Genomic DNA, 27954 nt, shown 5'->3' on the forward strand with positions numbered 1-27954 from the left:
TTAAGGTTGGCTTTCATACAAAACACTCACAAATCTGAAATGATTTAAGAATGTCTTAACAGCCCTACAAAACTGATCTGTGCAAGACCATCCATTTCAAAAGCCATACACCAGCCAAGAACTACTAACAACAGACAGGTCTTTCCAACTGTGAAAAATGATAAACACTGAAGATTTATACTGCCCTTCACAGATTGGCATAACTGGAAGAACAGGAGCTGGAAAGTCTACTCTTGCTGCAGGATTGCTGCGATTAGTGGAAGCTGCAGAAGGAGCAATTCTAATTGATGGACAAGACATTGCTCAGCTAGGTCTCCACGACCTTAGAATGAAGATAACTGTCATCCCCCAGGTATTATACTAATTTACAGAATTTTTCAGCAGAGATATAAATCTTAACACACAGAAGGGGTTTAGAAAGAGTCTGTGAGAAGGAAAACCTTCTGAAATTTCTGTTGGAAAGAACCTCTAGACCATTCCAGTCTCCCATCCCACATAAAATCAGCCACAGACTTATACTCAGCTCAGAAAACTGATAATATCATTCATTTCAGCAGTTGTCTGTCTCTGTGTTCAGGATCCAGTTTTGTTTTCTGGCACTCTAAGAATGAATCTTGACCCATTAAACCAATACACTGATGCAGACATCTGGACAGCTCTGGAACTGACTCAGCTCAAGAACTTTGTTGCAGATTTGCCAGAGCAGTTGGAATATGAGTGCACTGACCAAGGGGAAAACCTAAGGTACCTTATCATCAGAAAGACAGTGGTGGGGCTGTACCAGCCTGTGGGCTAGGAGGACATGCAACTAGCAGGACAAGGAGTCTAATTTATAATAAGTAAATAAATAAGGGGGGATGCGGCAATTCCCATACCGCAAATTATTGCATGACTGGCATAACTGATAGCATTAAATAACTGAGAATGGAGAACCTCTGAATCACTGCAACCTGTGTTTGTGCAGTGCTTCATGTGCTGAAATACCTGCAGGTCTTCTGAGTGCCACAGTAATACCCAGCTTTCATTTTCTTAGCTTCATGTTTCATGCTGTTACCTGCAGTGCCACCAGCCTCAATCACCCTCTCATTATTGACTTCAAATTAATCATGTCCTCTGACCCCAAGAAAAAATGACTGCTGCTTTTAATTTACCATCTCTCTTCTTACTTGCAGCACTGGTCAGAAGCAGCTGGTTTGCCTGGCCAGAGCACTTCTTCAGAAAGCCAAAGTCCTCATTCTAGATGAGGCCACAGCAGCAATAGATATAGAAACTGATCTTCAGATTCAGTCTGCTCTGAGAACTCAATTCAAAGAGAGCACAGTGTTAACAATAGCTCACCGGATAAACACCATCATGGACTGTGACAGGTAATGTTTTCAGCTGCTTTCCTAAGGAGGAAAGAAAATTCAGGCAGCCTGTATGAACTAGACAATATTCGAGAGAACAGTTCCATTTCTGTCCTTTCCTTGCTTAACCCTCAAAGCTTTGCTAGAGATCTTAGGAGCTATCTTACATCAACAAGGCAACAGTAGGTTAACTAAAAGATTGTTTATGCCTATACAATGCATTTCAAGCCCTATCTTACCCTTTTTTTCCACATAGTGCTACAGTTTATTTCAGAAACAAGTACCTATAGCTCAGTTTCTTGCAGTTGCTGGTATCCTCCCAACTTTATACTTCCGTTTTATTGTTCACAGGATTTTAGTCTTGGAAGAAGGTCAGATAGCTGAATTTGATACTCCGAAACAATTAATAGCTCAGAAGGGACTATTCTACAAGCTAATGGAAGAATCGGGTCTTGCTTGACTGACTGATGGAGTACACCATCATGCCTCCACTATCATAAGTTACTGACCTGCTAATTGAGTTATCATCTTGGTTTTATTCTAAAATGCCTGACATTCAACTACACCTTGTTTGAGCTTTAACTGCAGTGAGTAGATGAAAAGGGAAGACCTGAGATACACGTTATTTCCTTAGGAAACTGAGCCATTCTGTTTTTATTATGATTCCAGATACCAAAACCTCACTCTTACCTTGAAAATAAGTGTCAGAATCTTCAACTTAAACACCTTACTGCTTTTATGGTATGAAAACTAACCAAAGAACCACAGCATTTCCCAATTATGCTATAAATTGAGCCTGAATACACTGACATACTTAAGGACTACACAGGCTATTTTTAAAAGCCAAGATTTCATGGAGAGTAAGATTTGAATTGATAGCAAGCAAACTATGTTTACATTTTATCCAAAGCTCCAGGCAGAACAAATTGAGCCTTTTGCCAAAGTCTTAAGAACTGATCACCTAAGCACTGTTCTTACACAAATGTGGTAGACTCCCCAGCAGCAACTGGATGAAGTCATCGAAAGTGCAAAAACTCAGGGGAATAGGGAAGAGAAAGTAGGAGGCCACTAAGCATGACAGCACACAGCTGCCTCTGTGCTGCCTGTTGTCACAGCCAGTGATCAGACCCATTCCATCTCCCTCATCTGCTTTGGATGGGATCTGACTGAATCATGCTGTGTGGAAGGCTGACAACTCTCCTGAAGGAAAGCCAACTTAGACAAAGAAAGTGGTAACTGAGCTGTTAGAGGGCAGCAGAACATCATTCATCGTATTTCAAGTCCCAGTCACAGCACAGTGCATCCAAACTTGGACACCAGTATTTCCAAATTGAATTCTGTCATGATGAATTTCTGTGGCAGTGTCCTGCAGTGTGACAGTCTGGCAGATGGGCAAAGGTTCATGTTTTACGTGGTTCATTCCTGGCTTTCTCCTGGAGTGCAAGCTTACCTCCTGTGCGTACCACCCTGGCACCACATCTCTCAGGTATTACTTTAACAAACCAAAATGGCTGCCTGAAGCAAAGCCTTCCTGGGCTTCCCACAGCACCAAGGAGCTGCTGTCAGAGCTGCCCCCAAGTCTTTCTTCAGGGACTGCAACAGGACAACATGGTGAGCAAATCACACTGTGAAATACTGCTGTTTACTATCACCTTCATGAACGCATTTCATTTGCCCGAAAGCTGCAATAAAGACAGAAGCAGGTATTAAAATGGCTCAGGTCACAAGTAAGGATGGAGAGTGAGAAAAGTCAAATGCCTGCTGCCTTACTGCTATTAAAATACTAGCAAAAAAAAAAAAAGTTGTTCATTTCTTTTTTCCTACTTTCTCCAAACCAATATTTGTGGTTAAATAGAGTATCACAAGAGCAGAGCCAAAATGACTCAAACACCAGATAAGTAATGAGAACCCTTGAGGTTTATCAGTGGATCTCAAAGCAAAAACATTTAAAGCTCTAAGTGGGATGTAAGAATGTAAGGTAGGTGTTTTGTTCAACTGGGGTCAAGGCGAAGTTGAACCACTGGTGTTCTGGGCAGTTCTGAAGGAGACATCTTAACATACTATAATCTGGGTGGTGATGGTAGAAACATTTTTTAAATGCTTGCTTTCCAATGCTAAGTTGGTAATGAAGAAAGAAGGCAACAGAAGGAGAAAATAATCAAAACATACTTTGATAATCTTTGAGCAGGTGCTGTTTAGCTATCGGCAGAAAGCAAAAATACCATCAGCTTTCACACAGAAAGGTGTGCTGAAACAGCACAGAAAATGAATTCCCAAACTACATGTGACCAAAAAAACCCAACAATCTGTATTTAAAATGAGTAAGAATCCCCAGTTTTTTGTCCACGTGGTATTGTAAGTGACAAATGAGGAATTCAAGTGTCACAGAAAAGGGCTTTTTTTTTTTCCCCTTTAAAGAAAACAAGCTCTTCTAGATGTAAATTGTATTCCTGGTAGAAGTGATCCATAGAGCAAAGCATGGAATGAAACAGAAAAGCAAACAGCCTTTCTCTACAGAAGAGCAAGGATGTTAAGTTCGGCCACTTATTTTTGGGTCTGATAGGTATTTGGCAGATTTTACACAGAACACACATAAACTGCCAGTAATGTAGCCAAATAACATTTCCAGTTTTTCTGCTGATCTGAATGAAATCAATTTCATTGCTTTTACAGAAAGAAACACAAAGTTGGGACTGGGGGGAGGGAGCAAGGAGGAAGTTCCCCTATCTATAGAATCACAAGATGACCAACCATGGCAAATGATTCCCTCTTCACCTGGAAAAGGCCTGGAGGATGAGGACAGGATGAACTCAGTCCATTCCCCAGCAATACACGGCAGGGAATTCCTGTTCTACAGCAGCTGGCTGAGGGTGCCCACCTCACATATTTCACAAGAACTGTTCATTGTAATACCAGCTCCCAGTGCAGTTAGTAACCCCTCCCCCCTAAGTCTTCACAGCACAAAGGGAAATATAAAAACACACGCATCAACATCAAGGCCATCAAGGCAAAGTAAGTAGATGAAACAGACGTTTGCTACATGACTGTGCTCAGCTGCTGGAATTCATCACCACATCCATGAATTTCATAGCGACCTTTTTTCTTTTGTTTTTCCCCTTTCTCTCTACTAACCTCTAGAGCTCATTGCCCTGAGCTGTAACACCACTGATCGCTGCTGGATGGCATCAAACTCTTTTGCACTGGATCACAGAAAGGCTTCAGTCAGTGGCACAATGTCACAAGCTGCCATGCTAGATTTCACTTACCCTGGTCTTGAAACCGTCCAGGAACTAGAAGAGCATTAGATGCAAACACAAGCACAACAATGAAAACAGATTAACTAAGGAAAACACACTGTATCTTACCTTGCAGCAACTTCTATCACTTTCTGCAATTGCTCCCAACAGTGATGCCTGCAGAGGCCACTACATGGACCTCTCCTTCCTGCCTGAAAGCAGATCTCTCTCAGCTGCACTGCTACCGTAAGGCACCCTGAAGACTACACGACACTCATGCACACACATTCTGTGGAAAGAAAACTGCATTTGTTATCTTTGCACACAGTAAAGGTTAATATAGACGGATCCCCATCATGCATAATGCAATGTCGTTCAAGCTGCATTCAGATATTAATAATTTTTATGAGGACTACATGGAATCAGGGTCATTAATCAATAGAACAATAGCACAAAGCACCAGCGGGTGCTCTGACCAAGCAAAAGTGACTGTGCTCCAGAGCTGGGACAGAACGATTTGTGCTTGCAAGTGTATAAATATGTAAAACTGGGAAAACAGTGACACTTAGTAGCAACTACTTAATTGAAAAAGAACAAGACACACAAAGATGAGTATTCTGACCCTTGTTGCATTATTTATAAAAAGTTATCCACAAAATGCAGCCTGCCTTTGAGAAGCGCAGTACACCCTCAACAATCATGCACAGCATATAAACAGGGCTGAGAATAACCAATATTACTTTCTAGTGCACCCAGTCTGACACAGCAAATGCAGTTTAAGTCATTCTCACATGCACAATTCTACTGTGAGCACATGGTATAGCAGAAACTTAATTCTGCAATCTCTGTATTTCAAAGAGACATTTATTCCGAGTGCAGTTCCACTGTACAGGACTTACTCAGATAGTAAGGTTGTAAATCTCAGTTATTCAGAAAGAGTAAAGACACCACTCTGTTCCCATCTGCTCCAGTTTTCCCTTCCATCACAAGGCTGGAGGAAGTTAACAGCAAACTGTGGTGTTAACAGCACACACGTGGTGTGCCCAGGCAAAGGACACAGACAAAGAATCTTCTCTACAGCACTTCCTGTACTGACCTCTCATTATTAGTCATCTGCACAGCAAACTGCGTTACTGAAAGTTTCTTAGCCACCCTAACGACCTCCAAGCATCAGTTCTAACAAGTCCAGTCAGTCTCTGCAGTACCAGTAATTCCTGTTTTCAAGGGAAACCAAACCAAAACCAGAACAAAACCAAACCCCACAACCAACCAAAGTTAAGCCTTTGTCAAAAGCAAAGCAAGAAATGCCACACCACGTTATCTTTCAAACATTTTTTTTTTACTGCAAGTTCTTTGTAAATATTCAAATAGTAATTACAAAAAATACCAAAGAAAATTTCAGTCTATTCAATTTTGGAGAGTCATAATAATTTACAAAAAAATAAATAGCTTTACTCTAAAGAAGACAACTGCCTAGTATTAAGGTCAACAACATTCACAGAAGTCCACATTCTCAGAGTACTGAATATTTGGATCCATCTGGCTTACTTTGCCTTTTTCCAGCATTTTCCTCTAAAATGAGACAAATTAAAATATGAGAAATAAAACTTTTTTCTTTGCACAGAAAACTGAACATTCAAAGACTTCAAAAACCAGACTCCACTGCTAATCGAATTGTTAGAGCTCTGACACACAACTTGAAAACAGAAAAACAGTTCTTTGCTTTTGGGTTTTTTTGGTGCTGGGGTATTTTTTGGCTGGTTGTTGCTGATTTTAACTACTGTCACAGAATAGTCTCCCAGGAGATTTAAGAGTCAACAGGAGCAGCATGAAGGGCGAGTTTCGTCAACGTAAGGCTAACGGTCCTTGATGTAGCAGAACTTCTATTAAAGCACAAAACTGCCAAAGCCAGGGGTATCACAGCATTACGTTGAGCCTGCAACCTCTGCTCAGGTCAGTCCTCACTTCTCAGCCAAGCCCCACAGGCACAACCAGAATTCTCCACCCAAGTCAGAATTCCTGAGTGAACCGGGTGTAAAATCATGTACTGTATTTTGCAACAGACCAACTGATGCTAGAGTTGGGTTTTGGAGTGATCATCATCCCAAATATGCTTGAATGCTGCTCTGAAGTTGACGTTGAGGTGCTTTTTCCACATCAGCACTACTGACATAGTGAACTTGCTGCTATACAACGTAAACACATGTAAAATCTTTAGGAGAATGCATAGAAGCATTAACCATGTACAGTAAATGCCATAATGAGAAAACCTGGCACGAGCATTACTTCACAAGAAGAAAATCTTTGGACGTTAGGACTATATGCCACAAAATGTTCCAAGTGCATATCACAATAGATGGCTCATCAAATGAGGAATCAGCAAAGTAAATAACTAGCATTTGCAAAAATACTTAAAACAAAAATGGGTTTGAGGACATAAGAGCAGATGAAAAGAAAAAGCTTTCAAGAATTTCTCTGATGAATCACTCCACCTTACATTTGAGCATATAATGACAGATGTCAGGCAAGAACTAAAAGACTACAAAGTGTTTCGCAGAGTTTATATGCTTCTCCTAAAGCTGGCTAAAAATCAATAACCAGGAGAAGAAAAAAATATTGCATTTTCATGTTACTTCCACTGCTGTGCTGTGGCTGACTTCATTAGGTCTGTAACCGAATTCACACCAGCTCAGGGGAAATTACATTTGTTTGAGTGCATCACCTCCCCCTTCTCCATTCAAATCCTATGCCAATCCTGAGTCTTTGGCCATGCTATAGAAAAGGCCTTTTGCCTGAAGTAGGTTGTCTGGGCTATCACACTCCACCACTTCACCTCTGTCCAGGACTAAAACTCTGTAAAACAAGAAACAAGAAAAAGTCACAAGAAGGTAAAAATGTAAGTGAATATGTAGTATATCTAGACAGAGAAATTAACCGTAACATAGCTACTCTATGCAAGGGAAGACAGTCCAGACTGAATGAGCGAAGAGAGATTTTCTCCATCATCTACTTCTTACATAGCAGGCAGACATGAGACTTCAAGTATGCTTCAAGCCAACCAGAAAATAGGTGGCAGCACTCTGTCTCAAATTAGGAGCCACTGAAACATTTTAGGAGATTCCCCTAACACTACCACATAACTGCTGCGATGCAGCTTCTGCTGACAAAATATAAACATGAACATACAGCTCAGGGAATGCAAACATACAACTGTAACTAGGAAATTCACAAAGCAAGTCAGTACATTCAAAATCAGTGCAGTTCAAAGTGTCCTTCACCTACCTCCACTAATGGGCCAGGCACTGCAGATGCTGGCCAGGCCCTTAGGCAAGTGCTGCTGCTGCATGGCATTATTGGCTGCCACAACCAAACTGGGTGTTAATCTGGTGACAGTGGCACACGTAATGGCTTTCTCTTATCTTTCAGTAATGACAGTGCAAAGGTGTACAAGAGCAAACAATTTTATCAGAGGTCACTCTGCTCTCTGACATATTGTGATAAAAAGGACAAGAGAGCTTACAGTTGAATTTGAGAGAAAAATCTACACTCAACCACATCTTCACAAGGTTGCTGAAGATGATGGAGGTCAAAAAGGCAGAATCGAGCGATAAAGAAACATCAAATCAATTTCAGACAAAGGCAGCAACTTTCCCTCTGATTCATTATGCTGTCTGTGCCCAGTTTAGGTTATGTGCTCCCTAAAATTCTGATGCCTCTTCTATCTGTGCCTAAATTAAGGCAAGACCCAGGAATAGATTCCTGTTGTCCTTCTTCCCTCCTTTCCCCTACTCAAATGGCTCAACAGCAGCATTACAGAGGAAACCGAGGAGCTTCACAAGCCAAGCACAGTGTCTGTAAGCCAGAATACAGACAACCCATCTATACCACAATTTCAGCAGCAACGTGGAGAAAGAGCTAAAAATATGCTGGTCAACACAGATAAGCATCACTGTGCTAGGTGAAAGTAGAACACGCTGTACGTCACACACACCATTCCTCAGGACAGAAACAGTAAGAAGTATTACTTTACCTTGTATAGTCCATGATTGTGTTCAGACGATGTGCTATAGTTAAAACAGTACATTCTTCAAATTGAGATTTTATTGTTGACTGTATGAGGTTATCTGTCTCAAGATCAACAGCAGCTGTGGCTTCATCTAGAACCAGGATTTTGGACTTCCTGAGCAGAGCTCGCGCCAGGCACACCAGCTGGCGCTGTCCCACACTGCACAGATGGGAGAAAGGAGAGAGAACAGCCACAAAAAAATCACAGTAAGTTCAGTGCTCTTTTCCAAAGCACAGCAAAGCAAGTAACATCAGTCTTACTGCTTCACTATGAAGTATGTAACAGCAACTTAACCACAACATCCTTCTCATAATAAAGTATAGGCAATGTAGTAAGAGTACATTACAAATGGTCTAGATCACTAGAATGAGTGTATTGTTAAAAACTGGACTTCAAATGGCTTTTACAGACTGAATGCATAACTCTGTTACAGTGCTAAAAGCAAGCTAACTACTCCCCATAGAAAAGCCACGTCACTTGAGCACAAGCCATCATTAGTTGAGAGAACCTACTATAAATAGCAGGCTGCTACCAAAATCCTTTCCAAGACTCTGCAAGCTGGGAAGTCAAATATCACAGAGTTCTGAGTATTCCTTAAATTTAATTCCCAAACTTCAGAGTTTAAAGCCTGTTCAATAAAACCTAACTGGCTGGCTGCCTGGTCACGCATTAAGAATTCCTCCCCAAATTCTCATTAACAGTTAAAATAAACAACTACCAACAACAACCACCACCCACAAAAAAAACAACCAACACTGCTATTGCTAGATTCCAGGTACCTTTTGTTCAAAGTGAGCTTTAAGTGTTCTGTAAGTGCAGCTGCAGTGCAGCTGAAGTCTAGCTGCAGATTAGAGACCACACACACACTTCTCAGTTCATACACAACTCTTAAGGCAAGCACCCCTTTCTCTTTTAAGCTTACCTGAGGTTTTCTCCACCTTCAGAACATTCATGATGGAGTTTATCAGGAAGGGATGACACAAAATTTTTCAAGTGAGCCAATTCCAAAGATCTCCAAATGTCTTCATCAGAGTGTTGGTCAAAAGGATCAAGATTCATACGCAGAGAACCAGAAAATAATATTGGATCCTACTCATAGAAAGACATAATTGACAATCCATGCAGAACACAGCAGTGCTCCAAAATTTTTTCTTAAATAGTGAAAGGAAAAGAGCTTGTGCAGCTGCAGTTGCAAGCAAGCCAATCTACTGAATTCAGGAGTTAGATTCACTTTTTCAGGCACTGGGCTAGACTGGATGGTTATATGCAGACCTCTGTGAGTGAGGAGTGCTGCATATCTCATGATGCTTCAAGGTCAAAAGCCCAATAGTGCACATAAAGCCTGAAATAGCAACACAAAATCCCAGGCCTTTATGACTGGACTACACAATAACTTAATTCTATTTCCAAGAAGTATAGAACTAGCATCAGTCAACACTGAATTTAGATAAACTCCAGCAGGCCCTCCACAACTGGCAACACTCAAGACATTATTTCTCCCCTACTGGTCAAAAGAAAAACAATTTGTAGGTTACCATGGGACCACGAACAGCTGTTCAGCTGGGATGAGACTTTCTACTCAGGCTAAGCTGTCTATAGTGTTTACATAGTTAGCATGGGGTGCTGACAATGCCCAAGTGCCTAAAGATCATGGTTTTACTTCCACCCCACAACTCAGTCATAGCCAAGATCATAAATGTTACCCAGCACAAGCAACCAAAGACAGTCTGGGTAAAAAAATGTTTTTTAAGTGCATGAAAGAGCACTTAAGTAAATAGTAAAATGACTCAATTTCACAGCTACAGATCAGAAATGGAATAAGTATATTCCCTCCAGTCCACTGCAGAAAGCACACTGTTACAATATGAACTCTGGCAGCGTCAGAATTTTACACCTACCTGAGGAATTATGGTTATCTTGAACCGCAAGTCATGCAGCCCTATCTTTGCAATATTAATTCCATCAATAATAATTTCTCCTTCAGCTGCTTCATTGATCCGAAATAAGCCTAAAGTAAGGGAGGATTTTCCAGCTCCTGTTCTTCCAACTATTCCTATCTGGTGGAAAGAAATACAGAAAGATCTTACACTAGAACAGAGTTAAAGCATTTCCAAGACTCCATCCAAAGTAAACTTTGTTGAAAGCTTGCTATATTTCTTGGGCTATCAATCCCCAAAAATAGTGCAACTAGCAGAAGCTAATCTAACAGGAACAAAAATAAATAAATCACAGGCTATGGAAATAAAAGTCTGCAATCCACTCACAGAATTATTCAATTTTACAGAAAGGCAGATGCAATCAGGAAGAGAAGGTAGAAGATGTCCTAACCATTCTATTTTTCTCTCATGCTTCACGGTCAAATTTCTGATTTGGCCTTTATTTTCTCTTCTTTGAATTTAAAGCAAATTCATAGCAAAAGCACTCAGTTTCATACTATATGTTCTGCTTCCCAGTCAGGCTGAAGTCTTCAGTGATTCTTTTCTCTTTTTATTAAAGTGTGATTTTTCGTTGATGTATCTCTTGCCATCTGCATTTTCTATTTAGCCCTCTTGTAGTATCCTGCCCACATTTGTATGTAGAAAGCATGCACTCACAAGAAAAATAAAAATAAAAATGTAAACACATAGTTGGATACCACAACTAAAGAGGCCTGACAGTAGATGTGTCTCTCAGGTACGCTGCATGGTGTCATGCCACACTACATTATTAGACATCAAACAATCCACTCAGGTCTGAGGTGTATGTGGGCATATGCGAGAGTATTCAGCAGACAGGCACACAAATTTATCTCCATCAGAATTTTGCCAAATCCAGACAATCTGGCAAGAGCTCCCTGCAGCTGCCAGTTACATTAAGACTGATCTAAAGAAGCACTTCTTGTTCTAAAGGACCTAAGACTATTAGCACAGGAAGGAGTGAGGCCCCTCTTTGGCTTACGTGTGCATATTTACAATACAGTAATGGTCTGCTATTAATTCAAAGTCATTACCTTCTCACCCCCATTTATGGTGATGTTTATATTTTTCAGAACCAAATCCAAGTCCTCCCGGTAACGCAAACCAAAGCCTCGAAACTCGACCTTCCCCTCCTCAGGCCAGGTGTTTGCTGGGGCAGCTTCTTCAATACTCCACTCAGCCTGAAACAACCACATAAGCATTTCTAATCACCTCTTCTCTTAACTGGGCACAGGCTCAGAGGACTTAAAAGCAATTAAGAAAAATCCTTGTTACTGTGTAACTTGCAAAAGGAACTGTGATGATGATGATAATGGAAAAAAAAGGAAAAAGATGCCTGAAGGCAGATGAAATGGTGTACGCAGCCAAAGAGGAGCCTGGGGAACTGTGCACTGTAGCCAAAAGGGACACAACTACAGATGTGATGACTTCACAGGCAATACGAATCAAAACACAAAGGTAGCTCCTCTTCACTCTGCCTCACTGAGTGCAAAAATGGAAACATGCAAATTAAAAAAAACTGTGAAGCACTTAAAAACTAAACCACATTTGCACGGACTCTCTGGTTAACCCAAGGCAGAACAGCAAGTTTCCTAAATAGGAAGATATAAATTTTGGTGCATACACTCCAGAAACACCCACAGGAACTATGCTGTGGTACACTAAGTGTTCTCTGTGGAGCACTAAGATACATCCTGTCCTTACAGGGCAATGAAAGCACTAAGCAACATCAACTTCCTCAGCTCAGAGGTCATGTCCAGTTGCACTCTGCAACCCATTTACCAAATTGTGGGTGAGAACTCAGAAGACAGTGCTGCTTTCTACACAGAACTAAGTGGCAGCTTTAGTCCAAAACACTGGTCCAAAGGCACGAGGGAGGGCGAACTGAAAGGTCTGACAAGGAAGAACAGACTTTTCAACAGGACATCACCTCAACCGAGCGAGTTTTCCTGCTGACCATGGTACATGAGACCTGGCAACTTGGACTCACAGAGCATCAAAATGGAGCATCAATGTCCTGACACCCAGGAGTCTGCCATTTTTGCTGTCTTCCATAGATGAGCTCAAAGCGAGGCAAGGACTTGCAGTCTCAACCACTGTAGGCAAGTTATGGTGCATGTAAAAACTGGAGGTGATCCAGAGCACAGGAGTCCTGCCTCAGGGCATCACCTTCAAATAAATACTGCTCCAGAGATAATGCAGGGTTGATCGCTTCATTGGGATGGTGTTTATGTAACATACACAACCCTGTCTAATGAGTACAATTGAAACATTTCAGTAACAGCTGAAGATGTTCTAGATGAAAAGGAATAAAGCTTTAAGGTAACTGTAGCTCCCTTACAGTCTTGCTCAAGCTACCCAGTTTGGCTGCATGTAACCATGTCAAATGATACAACTGCAAGTCCTGGGAAACATCAAACATTAACTGTGGTGAACAACTCACTGTACCTCCTTCTCCATTTCAGCATATTCTTTGACTCTTTCTACAGCAACAATGTTGGTTTCCAGATCAGAAGTCATACGAACTAGCCAGTTTAAGTATGCTGTAATCTGCAAGAAAAGAATTTAAAAAACAGATTACACCAAACAATTTTTAAAAATTCTATGTACATTACTTTCTCTCTGAAGTCTGAACAAGATTTAGCTTTCTGATGCAGCCATGGTTGTTTATTTTAATTAAGGTATAATTACCTGCAGTGAGTAGGACACTGAAAGACCAACCAGTCCTGGACTGAGCTTGTTGCGTGCAATCACTGCAAACAGTGCTGCAAAGAGAACAATACAGTTCCCCACAAACTCCAGACGTACCGCCAACCATCTGCAACACAGGAAGACATCACACACCTTTCCAGTAACATCCAAAGACAATTATAAATCCAGTGAGCTACTGTTCTGTCACGTATCTTGTTTTTAAGAAGATTAGTAACATGGCATCTGAGTACTGCCAGTGACACAGGCACTGGAAGGCACCTGATGTTCTGCTCCAGCAGCATGCAAAAGGCATACAGAATTAAACGAACCATTCAGAGACATTAATTCCTGTTTAAGTTCAGAAAGCAGATGTGGTTTTATCGGAACAGGTGAAGCACAACTTTTAAAAATACTACCCAGATGTAAGGCAGGAACTATAAACAAGAATTAACCTTAATTCCATCAAACAAGTTTAAAAAACAGGTATATTCACAAAGGTTGCCTTACCTGGGACAAATACACTGACAGGTGATTGACAAGGGACAGAGGCAACAAAACCATACCCTCTCTCTTCATAAACATCTCTCAATGTTACAATCCCACCATTACCTGTTTGCAACAATGCTTGGATAATAAGCTTTCTGATTTCCATCCACTTTCATGTCATTCTGCTTTATAAAACGTTTCTGCTCTTCAAAGGCTCGAATTACACTGACTCCCAGAAGGGTCTCATTGAAGTGAGAATACACAGGAGAGCGACTAACAGATTCAAGGCGTTTGAGCTGGCGAGAAGTGGCCACATAAAATCTCTGCAAATCAGAAAATTTGAAAATATGAAAATTGAGGTTACATCCAGATTGTATTTGACACAACTAAAGGAATCACATGAGACCTCCCAGCCCTCTGGACTGTCAGTAACAAACATTCAACTTACACAGAGAAATACAAGCCTTGTCCAAAACTTCTGAGCCTGAAACAATTGCTACATACATCTTTAAACAAATACCAAACAAACTATCTCACCTAATAGCCACTACCACTCACTCTTCTCTGCAAACTTACTTCAACATTACAAAATTCTGAGCCTCTAAGTCATGCATCACTGCCCTTAAGACTTACAAGCAGAGCTTTATAGATATACTAAATCAACAGCCAAAGCGAGAAATCAGCTCCTTTTGTGTGTACTAGCTCTACCAAATACCTAACAGTAAAGCAAACTGAAGCAAGTATATCTTGCCTAAACAAGACAGGAGTGAAAGGCTGTCATAGTTTCTCTTTATCCATAAACAATGTTCTAACAAAATGGGCACGTCAGCAGAAAATGCATACACAAGCCTCTAAAAGCTACTCTTCCATTTGAAATAAAGTTTAGAAAAGCCCACACATTTTACATATATGGGCTCTAAGCAACAAGCTACACAGTTTGCCACAAAATTTGATGGCATTTTTGTAATGGCTGCTTAGATAACAAAGGATTAACTTTTGCACACAGAAGTCATTTTACACTTGAAAACATAAGGAGATGATCTGGTAAAGTCAGCTAATCCCATAAATCATGCAAAGCACCATCAGCTAAGAATGACACCACGTAAACATTCAAATCCATCTTAGCCCACCATCTTACACAGAGGATAAGTAATTTTTGGTCCAGCTGACAATGGCCAGCACCTCCTACCTGCACAAGCAAGTAGACAAGTCCCAGAGGTGGAATAATGACAGCAGCTATAGGGGTGGCCAGCAAAATGATGATACAAGCCCCAATCACATTAAATGTTGAGCCCATGAACATCTTGATGATTGGTGGAATGGTAGAGTCAATGGTATCTATCTCCTTAGAGAAACGGTTCACCAAATTTCCACTGGGTGTACGTTCAAAGAAACTCATTGGAGACCTGAGGACATTGTGCAGCAGGTCAAGGTGCAGGTGCTGTGAAGCAAATATTCCTCCTATTGACACAGCCATTGAGTAGCCAAACACAGCAATACCTGGAAAAGAAGATTTGGTTTTTAACTGCTCTCAACTCTCACACAAAAAACTTTCCTCCATTTTGTCATCACTTAGAATTGGGACAGCTCCAGTACAATAATCCTGGGATTTGGAGTTCATTACAGCTAGATTTGGTGATTATTCAAAAGCTTTTTCAGTGAAAACAGCACTTTACTCACATGGGAGAATTTGTTTCTCCACTACCAAAACAGTAATATTTGAGCACCTTCCCTGAGTAAACGGCACTTGATTTTAAGGTGCATATAATTTTTATTAGGATTTTTATGACAACTGTAAAGAGGGCTGTTGCACACCTTACTTTGGGTATTGTAATTCATGTTAAAAAAAATTTGACCACAAAAAGGACACAAAAAAGCCCACTGAGGTGGCCTCTGCATGGTGCCTTTGTCTTTATATGACCAAAAAAACCCAACAAACCAACAACCCACAACCCACTTGGTCTCAGCAAACTGCTGCTGCAGTTTTGGGAATACAAAGTCAACAAGAGCATCAGAAACATTCTAAGTGAGCTACTCTTAAAAAAGGTAAAAAAAAATCAGGCAAACCTTGAGAAATTCCCAGTGCTCCATATACTCCCAGTCTGACATTTGTGTACTGCTGTGTCCCATTGACAACAGGATCATCTGTCCATAAACTTAGCCAATAGTTGGAAGCCAGGGAGGCTATATGGTTACACATAAAGAGGAAAATGCTCAGAAAAGAGATATAGAGTCCAATAGCTTTCATGTATTCCCAGTATACTGTTGCCTTCACCTGTAGAGGGAGAAGAAAAAAAAAGTTTTCATTTTGTTTCAAAGACAACAGTTCAACTTTAAATAGAAGTTAATATTCCTTCACCAAGCCATAAAAACATGACAATTCCACCATACAAAGCCATTCCCCAGAAGCACAAGCTGTAAGACATTCTAGGGAGTTGTGCCAAACCCAATATCCCATGAGGGCAGGCAGACATCATCTTTCCATTGCCTTACAACAGAAGGGGAGAGCACCATCAGATGTAAAACACCATCACTGGCAGAGACAAAAACTTCACTGTGGAGTTTCAGTTTTTGTTTTTCTTTTTACCACAAGAGTACACAACAAATATAATTTAATTAAACCCTTGCTCCACAAGTTTTGTATTCTATGATCTATTTATTATTAAACAGAGGACAGGAGCAACAGCACTAGGTGCAACTACTATTCTCGCAGGAACCTCACTCTTAGGTTTCTCAGAAAGACCTGAGTATCCTGGGATCAGATACTTAAGCCTACTGTGGAAACCTGGCTTAAAATTCAATGCTGAAGGACAGATTTCACTAGGTGACTCAATTTGTCACAACTCTGCAACCTTTTTCAAAAAAAGAAAAAAAAGAAAAAACAGTAAAAAACCAAGCTGCTGAGAGCTTTTTCTTTAAGTTTGGATGAGGTCAGCCTTATCATCCTTTCTGCGAGCAAATGTGGGGTCCATCTCTGGGAACAAAGGACACAATAATACTTCAATGAAGTTCTATGGAACAGGAGGCAATCTACTCAGCCCTTTCTCACTCCAGCTGTGTGTTTAGAAGCCATTTTTTCCAAGTCATGTTGATTTTTCTGAAACTGAAATAGAGCACAGAAGTGGGAGCAGGAGATCTTACCCTCCCAGTCTTTGCTGTGTCAGCCTCTGTCAGTTTCCAGGAATTCTTCTCTGCAAGAGGCTTCTGTAGCTCTGCTGTGCTGCTCTGGTGCTGTGACTTCCCAGTTTCTCTGCTGTATGTGGAGGAGTTACTGAGCTGCCTGTTTAAAAATACATTTTTTTTTTTTTTTTTTAACTTGGAAAATACAGGCGAGGTGTTTACTTCACAGAAAGACTCAAAGGGCCCACAGCTACAAGTGACTCATTTGCATTACTCTCGTAATAATCAATCTCCTAATCAGCCTTCACCTTCCAAGTGACTACCACTGGTCCTCTCCCCGCTGCACAGTGCACTTCTAACCCTCCCTGGGAGCATTCAGTTCTCTAGTACCCACCTTCAGATACAAGCTAACAGGTTAGGTAGTCAACCAAATTTTGGTTGAGTGATCAGACTTAGCTTCCAAAAATGCAGCACCTCTAGAGTACCTGAAGACATGGAGCACCAACAGACTTGCCTCCTGCAGGCTTCTGCTCCTGGCACAATACATTTTCTTCCAACAAATGCCATAAATACCAAGTTACTGCTTATCACAGCTGACTGTAAGGACAGCAAATTGGGAAGCGAAAAAAAAAAAGGGAAAAAAGAGGAAGAAGCAAAAAACAAACCGATGCATCAGCTTTCCAGGGGCTTCATTCACAAGGACTCCATTTTCTACAGGCCTTCCTTCCTTTCCAGATGGACTATTTGCATCTGAGGGAGAAAAAAATATGAAGCAAAAAAGAAAATATGAAAGTGATAGTCATGAGATACAGTGGTTGAATCGCAGTAATAAATGCTAGGTGCAGTCCTGGTGTGCAAATAAGCAGTAAAACACAAAGTATTTGCATGTGCTAACAGATAATTGATCAGATGAACATATCAGTTTAGTCCCACCCCAAAAGGATTAGTTGACAACACAGAGAAGATTTATTTTTTTGTTTTCCTACAATTATAGGTCAGTAATAATAATTTAATATAATTGTGAGAACATACTTGATGTTAAAGCACAAAATACCAAGCTGCACTATGACTCACTCTGGGGAAAAAGAAAAAAAAAAAAAAAGAAAAAAAAAAATCAACACTCTAACCATCTTCTGCTTCTCAAACCACGTCTTCAATACAGTTAAGTCAGTTAACTTCAGTACAGTTAAGTTCAAAGTTAATTCAGAATTTGTTACAAAATATTTTGCATTTTAAAGAGTCTATGCAAACAGAAAAAAGCTCAACTGCATCTGTTAAAGAGATCTGCAGAACAGTGTAGATTTGAGAATCTGAAATAAAAACATGAGAAATCTTCACGTTTTTATAAGAAAGCAAAACATGTACAAATAAGATCAACATTACCCTAAGGATGGGCTGCTTGAACTTAAAACTGTTCTGCAAAACTCTAAAAACCCAAACCACAGTTCAGTGTGGTCTAAAAGGAGGAAGAAAAAAAAAGAGCAGAAACAATGGCAAAAGTTAAAGCTTCAATTATTCAGTTCACATTTTTAAAAGAAATCTGAGACCATTGGTTATTTTAAGCTCTTGATGTGTTATCTTTTATAGGGGTCCCATATGAAAAACACCACATTGCTGTAGAGCATCACTGAAGCTCTAAACCCACAGGAACATAAGAAAACCACAAGTAAACCAGCCTTCTTTAACAGCTCTTAATTTGATGCATTGTTATAGGCTGCAAAGATTTCATACATAAACTGCATTCACCTTTTGAGAGAGAAATGTACTGAAGATTGTCATAGTAAGTCCAGAATATAAAATATTAAATACACAAAAACAAAAGAGACCTTCATATCTCTTTCGTTACACTCCTAAATCAGGGGCGGGAGATGCACCTTTCAAGTTCATTTAAAGCTTCCCTATGAAAATGTTTGAGATACAGAATCACTGCTGGTGAATTAGTTATCTACAAGTCAGCGTGTGAATTACCGTACACAGAGGTTACGTACAAACCAAGCAAATATCTTGTTATGTACATGACATTCTTCTAACCATGACTCGATCTCTTTTGTCAGTGAAGTAGTTACTAGTACTGCTCCACTACAAGCACTAGTAGAAGCCACAAGGCAAAAAAGCAGTTACCTGTTTCCAGAGGTTGAATTGTTCTTTCTAACGAAGGATCCGAGTCTAAAAGCATATATAATTAACTTTTTCCAGAACACAACCATTTTCAACCCTCACAAGCATAAATGCATTAAAGCAGCACAACCTAAACCATAAATACAAGCAGACGCTCAAGGCAGAATCAAATTCATTGAAACGGATCTTTTTAATCCCAGTCCTTGGATTAAAACAAAAAAGGCAGCCTTAAGGGGAAAAAAAATCCAAACCATATGGCTATAAGCAACAGATCAGTAATTTTCCTTCTACATATGCACTAATGAGGGCTGGGGAGCAGAAATAAAAAGGCAGCTCCAAAGCAACCTCAAATTACCACAGAAAAATCCTAGAACATACAAGCAATTACCATATGAGTTTTCCTCAATGGCATGGAAGAGATATCATTTAAGAAGCTTAGAGACTCCCTATTCTTAGCAATGAAGGTGCGTATCATCATGTTTTAAGAGTGACAACTTTTGACCACATAGGTGCACCTCCAAGAAGTGCAATGAAGCTGTGAAGGGACTGGAACACAGCCCTGTTGGGAAGAGCTGAAGGACCTGGGATCATTCAGTCTGGAGAAGAGGCTCAGGGGAGACCTTACAGCTCTCTACCGTTCCCTCAAAGGAGGTTATGGTGCGTTGGGGGTCAGCCTCTTCTCCCAAGTAACACTGACAGGACAAGAGGGAATGGCCTTAAGTTGCACCAGGGGAGGTTCAGGTTGGATACCAGGAAATTTACTTTCACAAGGAGTGGTGATACGTTGGCACAGGCTGCACAGGGAGGTGGTAGAGTCACTGTCCCTGGAGGTGTTCAAGAAAAGCTTAGATGTAGCACTGAGGGACGTGGTTTGAGGGCAGAGGTGATGGGTTGACAGTTGGACTAGATGCTTTCAGCAGTCCTTTCCAACCTTAATGATTCTATGATCACCCAGCATGGCTAGATTAGTGAGAACCACGAGATTCTAAGCATCTTGGCACCTTGCGTACCTCACACTGAGTCAGTTATTTACTTAGGCCATTTGAGGCGGAGAATACAGCTGGATTTTACCTCACCAGAGAGAACAGAAAAGCTGAATCTTGCTAAAAGGTAAATGAATTTAAGAGGAAGTCAGATTACTTCCTGACCCAGACAGGTGCTTCCTGAACTAACACTCACATCTGGATTCCACAAGGACATTTAGATCAGAGCCAACAGATCTCACTATTTAACTCTTCACTTTCCAGAAGCCAAAGGAGGGAAGCACCCATCCATTCCATTGTACATTCCATTGTACGGGCACTGTACAAGCCATCCTATCTATCAAATGCAGTGCTCTTGAGCCCAACTCAGCTTCATACTGTTAGAAAGAAGCACAGCCATAAAACATGGGTGTGCTCTGTGCTCCGAGACAGCAGTGACTGTGAAGGTACCGTGCTTTTTCTTGTAGATATGAAACCTCAGCCCCTACAGCAGAAGCATGTTTTTTTACTATCAAACACACACTCTACTACTTAGTGTATGATGCACAGACACTGAGCTGGTAAGCTACCTTATTTTCAAACTCAGGATTCAATAAATTGCTTCCCAGCTGTAGAAGGAAGGACAAAATATTACTTGTTTTTACAAAGATCAAGCATGGTGATGTGAATACTGCTAACATCATATGTTTTCCATAAAGCAAATTTCAACTCTGCAGGACAAGAAGCAGAATTTGGGGAATTAAGTCCACAGAATTATGTAAGAAGGAAAAAAAAAACAACAACAAAAACTTCAACAATCCAGACTCAACAGTTTTCAGAGAATTTTACTCCCGTTATTCCCCACACCAAAGCCAAGTTGTGCAGACAATCCTCACAAAATCTGAGTTGAAACACCTTCCAGTTTTAACGGCACCAGAGTCACAGACCTGAACGTTGGGGGACAGCCTACCCATATTGTCCCACCTCAAGTAAAGTCCAGATAATGTAGAAAAGATTTAGAATTGTTACTTGTGCTGTACTGTATACTTTATCTTTCTTTATCCCTTAACATGTCACATATCAGTTAATTGAAAAGAGGATTTACTTGGAAGCTTACCACTGCTCTCCATGTTTTGTTCAGCATTAGCGTAAGTACGAAGGAATTCCGCAAAAGCTCCATCTTGCTTCAGCAGCTCCTGATAGGAGCCCATCTCAGAAATTTCTCCATCAGTCATTACCAGAATTGTATCCATTTGAGGCAGATAGTTCACTGCATGGGTTACTAAAACCCGTGTCTAGACAGAAAAAGAAAAAAAATTATTCTAGCATCTCAAACTAGCAAATTCAATGATTAAGCTTCTGTTCTCACAGCCTTAATTCTGCATATAATACAGTAAAAATCATGGACAGGCATGCAACATTTCAAAGAAAACAACTGTCCTTGTCTTTTGACAAGTTATTACATCATTACATACTTTATTTTTTAAGATTCCTTTTGGTCCAATAACTTTTTCAAAAATATGCTTCCCAACGTGAGCATCAACAGCTGATAAAGGATCATCAAATAAATAGGTATCTGCATTACAGTAGACTGCTCGAGCAAGACTAACTCGCTGCTTCTGTCCTCCAGACAAATTCACACCCTGGAGAAAATAAGAAAATATCCTTTATTTACATCTAAAAGTTGATTCCTTGCAGTAGTGAAAGAAGCACAGTGCTTGTAAACTAGAAAAGCCGTAGTAGATTTATGCAAACCACAGAAGTTTCAGCAATGAATAAACAAGATACTTATTACAAGTAATTCACTACTACAACATGAACAACTACAGCCAAAATCCCCTTAGAAGGAAGTCTATTAACTTGTATCTGTCAACGAGGAGCTGGTAAACAAAAAAGTATTGTTTACTAATCTTGCAAGGAATAAACACAGGCCGTGGATTCAGAGGCTAATTTTCCTTTCAGCCTTATTTCTACAATGCTCCCCCTATCTCATAAACAAACTCTGAGCAGGCACACCCTACAGTTTGGTTGGCCTTCTGACAAGCCAAACTTCTTGTAAGGAAAATAAAGCTGCACACTTACCTGAATCCAGACCAGAAGCTGACAGTTGGCAGCTATACCCCATCTAAATCTAGCCATCAGGCAGAGCATATGTCTCTGCATATCCCTTCCTCTCCTCTGGAGGGCATCAGCTTAGCAAATGCCAAGCAGGTTACCTACCCACACAGCTGGCCATGTGTTTAAGGAACACTTGGTACTGCTTGTAAACCAGAGCACTCTAACATTTAGGCAAGTTTCTAAATATCACACTGCATATATTTTTGCAACCAAAAGCCAAAAAGAAAACCTGAACAAATTCTCCTACACACACTCCCCCTGAAGTTATTTATAAGTTTCTCTTCCAATTTCCACAAATGTTTATGCTCTATGATCATGGCAACTCAGAGCTGTTTTTAAAAAACAGGCTTTTTTAAGATGCTTTTGCACTTATAATTGAGAAAACATTTTCCCCCTTTGAGTGTTAAAGAAATACATAGTGTTCAAATTTGCCTCTTATTCTAGAGGATTTCTACTCTGAATGTTTTCAACTCAGTATAACTTTACTACAAAGCAGAAGTCATATGGCCTTATCTACAAGTAATAGCAGCCGTAGAGTGGGCATTTAAATACCTTTTCTCCTATTTCTGTTCTGTCTCCCATAGGAAGAATCTCTAAATCAGGCAGAAGTGCACAAGCCTCAATAACACGCTTGTACCGGCTCTCATTCATCTCTCTTCCAAAGATAATATTATCTTCTAAAGTTGCATTTTGGATCCAGGCTTGCTGAGGAACATAAGCAATAGAGCCCTGCAAAAAAATTCAAGTTCCTTATTCAGTAGTTGAGACAAAAAGAGTGCTCACAAAGTCAAAGCACAGCAGGGCCTTGTGAGGCTGGCAGTGCTCTGTATTTCACAAACTGCCTATGGTCACCTTAGAATGACACAGACAAATGTGTGCACTTGGGGCAGCACCTTCTAAAATATGCTGGGTTTTTTAATCCTCTCTGCAAGTGAATGTAACAAAGTGCATTGGTGGAAAATAAAAGACTTCAAACAAAACATGACTCCCTAACATAAACTCAGAAGAAACATTTGTTTAGAGAATATTTACACAATCACTGGATGTTAAAAGTCATTACAGCTTTGCTCTTTCATCGAGCCATAAATTACGTTCACCATAAAACAGTTTAATAGGGAATGTAAGAGTGTTTAACAAATGCATTTCTGCCAAGAGATTTCTGCTAAAAGTAGGGGAAGTTGCTCTTATGTAAGAATGTCACTTCAAAGGAAAAGACTTGGCTGCTACAAAATAATTCACACTGAAGCACAGTTCTACCTTCACTTGGCACTAATAATCATTTGCTCAGCTTTTTCGTTGGTTTTTCCAGAACAATTTTGGAGATGATCAAACACAAAATTTTTTTATTTTATTTTCAAATGCAACAGATTTGTTTTGCTCTTAAATTAAACTGCAGCTTCTCCCATGTTTGTGAATCTCTGTGTAGGGGGACAGGCATACCCTTTCCCCTTGCAACTTTTTGATGTCTAAGAAGGTATGACTTAATGTTGCTCCTCCTCATCCTGCAGTACATGTAATAGGGGCTCTTTCCCCCATACCTGGCTGCCAACAAGACTCAACAGAATTTACCTTTGAGACTTCCACTACTCCGTCTATTTGGCTAAACCTGAAATTGACAAATTTAGAAGTTAATCCTTAACAGAGCGTTAAATATGGCTTGCCAGGAAATTGGGCCACATGTGTGCTCATTTGAAAGGCTATCCTCTTCGTTTTACTTGCAAATCTGGAATCACTCAGGCAATACCCACAAATAGCTGAGCAATTTGTCAGAACATCACACACCTTGACAACCACGTAGCCTTCCTTTTTGTCCATCTCCCCCAGTAATGCAGACAGCAATGAAGACTTTCCACAGCCAACTTGACCAACAACAGCTATCAGGGAACCTTCGGGAACGGTGAAGTTAATGCTGAAATGAAGTGCATGCAATTCAGCCTCACTTGCTGGCATATCCCAGTAGTTAAACAATCTACTGAACAGCCTATAAATTCTGACACAGCACAAGAACTTAAACCATTTGAAAATACAACCTTTCTTTCAGAAAGCACACAGCTTTTCTTTTAGATAGGAAATAGCATCTTCACGTGTAATCAGCCAGAAAGAAAAAAAAACCACTTCCAATTTTTCTCTTAAATGTTCTGTTAGCAGAAATGTAATACAAATCATTGCTCCTCAAACAGCATCCTTGTCCCAAAGGACAATGCAATTTAAGATCCAAGAAAGAGCAGCCAAAATTAAGGAAGGATACAGAGCACAGGGAAGGCATGGCACATAGTGCAAACATAAGGGACATGGGATGAGGAAACAACCTAACTGCATCCTCTAGATGGAGCTCATCCCCACCTGCAGCCTGTAGCAAGAGCTTAACATCTCTGAGGCTTCCCCCCTTCCATTAAACCTTTTGCTACTGTCTCTTTTTTTTATTTATATAAGTATATGTAAAATAAATGTACAAAATAAACAGTAAATAAAAATAAACATATATTTGTTTTCCTGTTAATTTAAGGAAACAAAATCTTTTTCATATAGACTTTCTAATCTAAATACAGATAATTTATGATGCAGAAAAACAACCAAGTAGAACAAAGGGTACCAATGCTTACCTATTCAGTGAAGGAGGATCTGTTTTGGACCAGCTAAATGTTGCGTTCTTTACAACAATGCTTCCTTCAGCTGATGAACAGAAAATATGATTTTACACAAATGTGAATGCAAGCAGCTAAACTGTATGTTTTGGATTAAGCCAGAGAAGAAAATTTAAGCACACCAAAGTAAATGTATATAGCTACTTCTGTAGCAGAACAAAAACCCACTGTCTACCAAAACCTCGTGTTCCTTTCAAAGCAGGATAATAAACATAAGAATAATTAGCATAACCTTGTCAGAAGTTCTGAAGTTACATTTCTTCAGTAACCAGGAGGTACGTGAACATCAACTGTAAGAGATTCAACCATCTCCCTCTTTACCCAGCAACCCCACTGCAAAGTCAGTTCAAGAAGCTAGCAGCCTCAATCTGAGCTGAGCCTTAAGGAAAAACATCAGCTGAACCGATCGATCCTTCCGCATGGAAGGCTAAAGTTAGCACAAAAATAACAGGGGAGATGAAATACCAACTAATTTTGACCAAAAGCAGTGTTGCGAGAATCCCAGAATGATTTCGGTTGGATGGAACTTCAATGATCATCTAGTTTAAACCTCTGTACCACGGGCAGCAACTGCTTCCACTAGAACAGCTTGCTCAGACAGGTTCAGCCTGGCCTTCTTGAGACTGACTTCTCATCCACAACACCTCTGAGAAACATTTTTCTTTTTCCTTCCCTTCTCTTTAGAGCAGGTCCAGAGGGTCTGAATGTTGCCTGGTAGTGGTACCTATCAGTTTTTACAGTAACAACTGCAAATACATTACATCTAATACAATCAAATAGACAATAAATACTTAGCCTAAATATACATCTGAGTGAACACAATTACAAACCGTTATGGACAAAATTGCTTTAAAAATCCACTAAAGATTTGTGAGTGAAATATTCACGGTCATCAGCTGAGAAAGGGGAGGAGATATTCCCCAAGGGAAGATGGAAGAAGAAAGAAAAAAAAACAAAGAAACAAAGTAGATGAATCTATACAGGATAATCAAGTGACTGAATTGATACAGAGCTCAGCTATCCACATGAAAGGAAGCAACAAAGATTTCATTGTCTTTGAAAAAAGGAAGTAGAAAACCATTTAGGAATAACTGATACAGTTAAGTCAAGCTTTGCTTGCAAGATGAAGGGCAATGGCTATTCAGTAAATCTCCCTTCAAGCTCCTTTACCTCCTGAACAGCTGTATATAACCAGAGCAGTCAAATATATGTGCTAGATACAGCAAAGCTCACAGTGATGCTTCTTGTACAGAATGAAGTGGAGGCACGTGCCAGAAGTGGGATTTATGCATCCTCTTTTAAAGGCACTGAAGTGATTTTACAATTCCTTTTCTCCAAAATACTCGGTTCTGGGACCATTATCAACCTCTTAACTTTCAAATAAGTACAACTGTCTAGTGAACTGTCTAACAAGTCACTTTTAAAGTGATCACTGTGTCTGGCTGCAATCATTCTGTATCTTGGACACAAAAGCTGGAGAGAGAAATAACACCTGAGAAAGTGATAGAAACTCAATACAACTTCCATTTTTACAACATCCCTTCTCTGCTTACTGTCTGAAATGATGCTGGTGAAATCCAGCAAAGTGCAATGTATTTGTTACAGAAAACAAAAGAGACACTGCAAAGCCACCAGAAATTTGCACAAGTTCTTTTTCAATAGCAAAAGAAACTCACCATTTGTAATGGGACCCCTGATTATGCTGTCTGGATCTAACTCTTCATGAGACAGGAACACCCGAAGGCGCTTCAAGGAGACACTAGCCTACATTAGAAAGAGATACAAAACTACCTTATATTCTGCTATTATATTTAAGAACAATATTTTACACTATGCATATACTACATTATTACTAGACACTCCTAATCCCTCTTCTTAAAAACATCCTGTAGCTTCCTGAGTAGTCAAGCTTGCATTTCCCAGCACAAGAAATATGAGTGATTTCAGATACGCTCATCCACCACACCCAAGATTGATAATTTTGCCTGTACAGCATTCAATATAGAGGAAATGCAAAGTTTATTTTGAGATGACTGAATTTCATCATAACCAGCAAATGTTATTCGAGCACACAACTGTACTCTTTCCAACCAGTGACACAGAAAAGCCTGTTAATGAACGAAATCTTACTTCTACTATGCTGCTGATAACCATAGGAAGTATGTTCAACGGAAACCTGAGAATGTTGAATAAAGCTAGGGATACAAATGCCTTCTGAGCATCCAGGACATTGTTCTCGTCTATTTTGACATACACAGCAAATGTGGACAAGGCAACCTGAAACACAAAGCGTGATGGTTATCATGAGAGCAACACCTTTTTTAAGCCAGAGGTCTAAAATCAAAGAGCAACATTCTGGTAAACCCTGTACTCCGGCAAGCACCTCCCAAAACAAACACTTGATTTAAATATATTGTGGGGAAAAAAAAAAAGTTGATGGTGCTTCTTGGAAAACTTCTGAGAAGGAGTCCAGTGTTCACTTCCTGCACACAGTGAGGGGGAAGCCACCCACGTCCCAGGCTACCTGTGGTTGCTCTACCTGAGAATGAAGGAAAGGAATGGTTGCTAGCCTTTGTCCCTGCTCTCCTTCACTTCTAAATCCATCACGGACCCTAGATGAGTAATGTACATAGACTGAAAAGTTGGAAATATCCCAGTGCTGGCCTATTTTATATTCCATAGGGACCACCACAACCCTAGGTATCAAAGCACAGCCCTCTTTAACAAGGGTAGATTTTCTAAGAAATCTTAAATGTTACTGCGTTGCATGAATTACCTGAACAGTTCACAATAGAAAAACTTAACTTTTATTCAGAACAAGAAAATGACAATAAACCATTATCATCAAGATATACAAATAAAAGCCATACATATCTACATTCTTCAAAATTACGTTGATTAAATTATAATAAAACTAAAGCAAACTAAGTTAAGCCAAAGAAAAACAGCACAATCCTTCCCAATCACAATATGCCTATTCCTCTTACTCTGTTTCCTTTCATGACGACAACACTCACACCTCTGTATATAACAAGAAACTGACACAGCAAAACAAGGTTGTTTAACCACTGATAACCTCTCTCCTACAAGGCGTGAACTAATTAGCTAATTTATGTTTAAAATCTGACTGCTGTGAAGACAAGCCTTGTCCATCTTACAGTGGCTGACTCAGCTGTGCCTGGTCCAGTAGTTTGTTTGTACAGTCCTAAGT

General features: G+C 40.0%; 2 protein-coding genes across 4 annotated transcripts in view; one reads left to right on the plus strand and one right to left on the minus strand.

The window, feature by feature from the left end:
• Nucleotides 1–3245, plus strand: part of ABCC6 (ATP binding cassette subfamily C member 6) — a 31717-nt gene extending 28472 nt beyond the window's left edge. The window contains exons 28-31 of the mRNA XM_048961809.1: nt 194–352; nt 578–744; nt 1173–1367; nt 1698–3245. Coding sequence (XP_048817766.1) covers nt 194–352; nt 578–744; nt 1173–1367; nt 1698–1806 — 630 coding nt within the window. The 3' untranslated portion in view covers nt 1807–3245. The remainder of the gene's footprint in view (nt 1–193; nt 353–577; nt 745–1172; nt 1368–1697) is intronic.
• A 2779-nt stretch (nt 3246–6024) lies between these two features.
• The window catches only part of LOC125700709 (multidrug resistance-associated protein 1), a 46144-nt gene continuing 24214 nt past the window's right edge, over nt 6025–27954 (minus strand). For 2 of the 3 annotated variants that reach the window (XM_048961806.1, XM_048961808.1), the window contains exons 13-32: nt 26874–27020; nt 26420–26507; nt 24702–24771; nt 23881–24007; nt 22651–22827; nt 21456–21623; nt 21098–21275; nt 19022–19066; nt 17566–17650; nt 16922–17060; nt 15848–16055; nt 14970–15280; nt 13904–14103; nt 13295–13421; nt 13052–13153; nt 11638–11784; nt 10547–10705; nt 9571–9737; nt 8613–8807; nt 6025–7435 (exon numbers count right to left, since the gene is read on the minus strand). In XM_048961806.1, the coding sequence (XP_048817763.1) occupies nt 7327–7435; nt 8613–8807; nt 9571–9737; nt 10547–10705; nt 11638–11784; nt 13052–13153; nt 13295–13421; nt 13904–14103; nt 14970–15280; nt 15848–16055; nt 16922–17060; nt 17566–17650; nt 19022–19066; nt 21098–21275; nt 21456–21623; nt 22651–22827; nt 23881–24007; nt 24702–24771; nt 26420–26507; nt 26874–27020 (2949 nt within the window). In that variant the 3' untranslated portion in view covers nt 6025–7326. The remainder of the gene's footprint in view (nt 7436–8612; nt 8808–9570; nt 9738–10546; nt 10706–11637; nt 11785–13051; nt 13154–13294; nt 13422–13903; nt 14104–14969; nt 15281–15847; nt 16056–16921; nt 17061–17565; nt 17651–19021; nt 19067–21097; nt 21276–21455; nt 21624–22650; nt 22828–23880; nt 24008–24701; nt 24772–26419; nt 26508–26873; nt 27021–27954) is intronic. The other variant, XM_048961807.1, reaches the window with a different exon arrangement.

Source organism: Lagopus muta, chromosome 15, assembly GCF_023343835.1.
Source record: "Lagopus muta isolate bLagMut1 chromosome 15, bLagMut1 primary, whole genome shotgun sequence".
NCBI lineage: Eukaryota > Metazoa > Chordata > Aves > Galliformes > Phasianidae > Lagopus > Lagopus muta.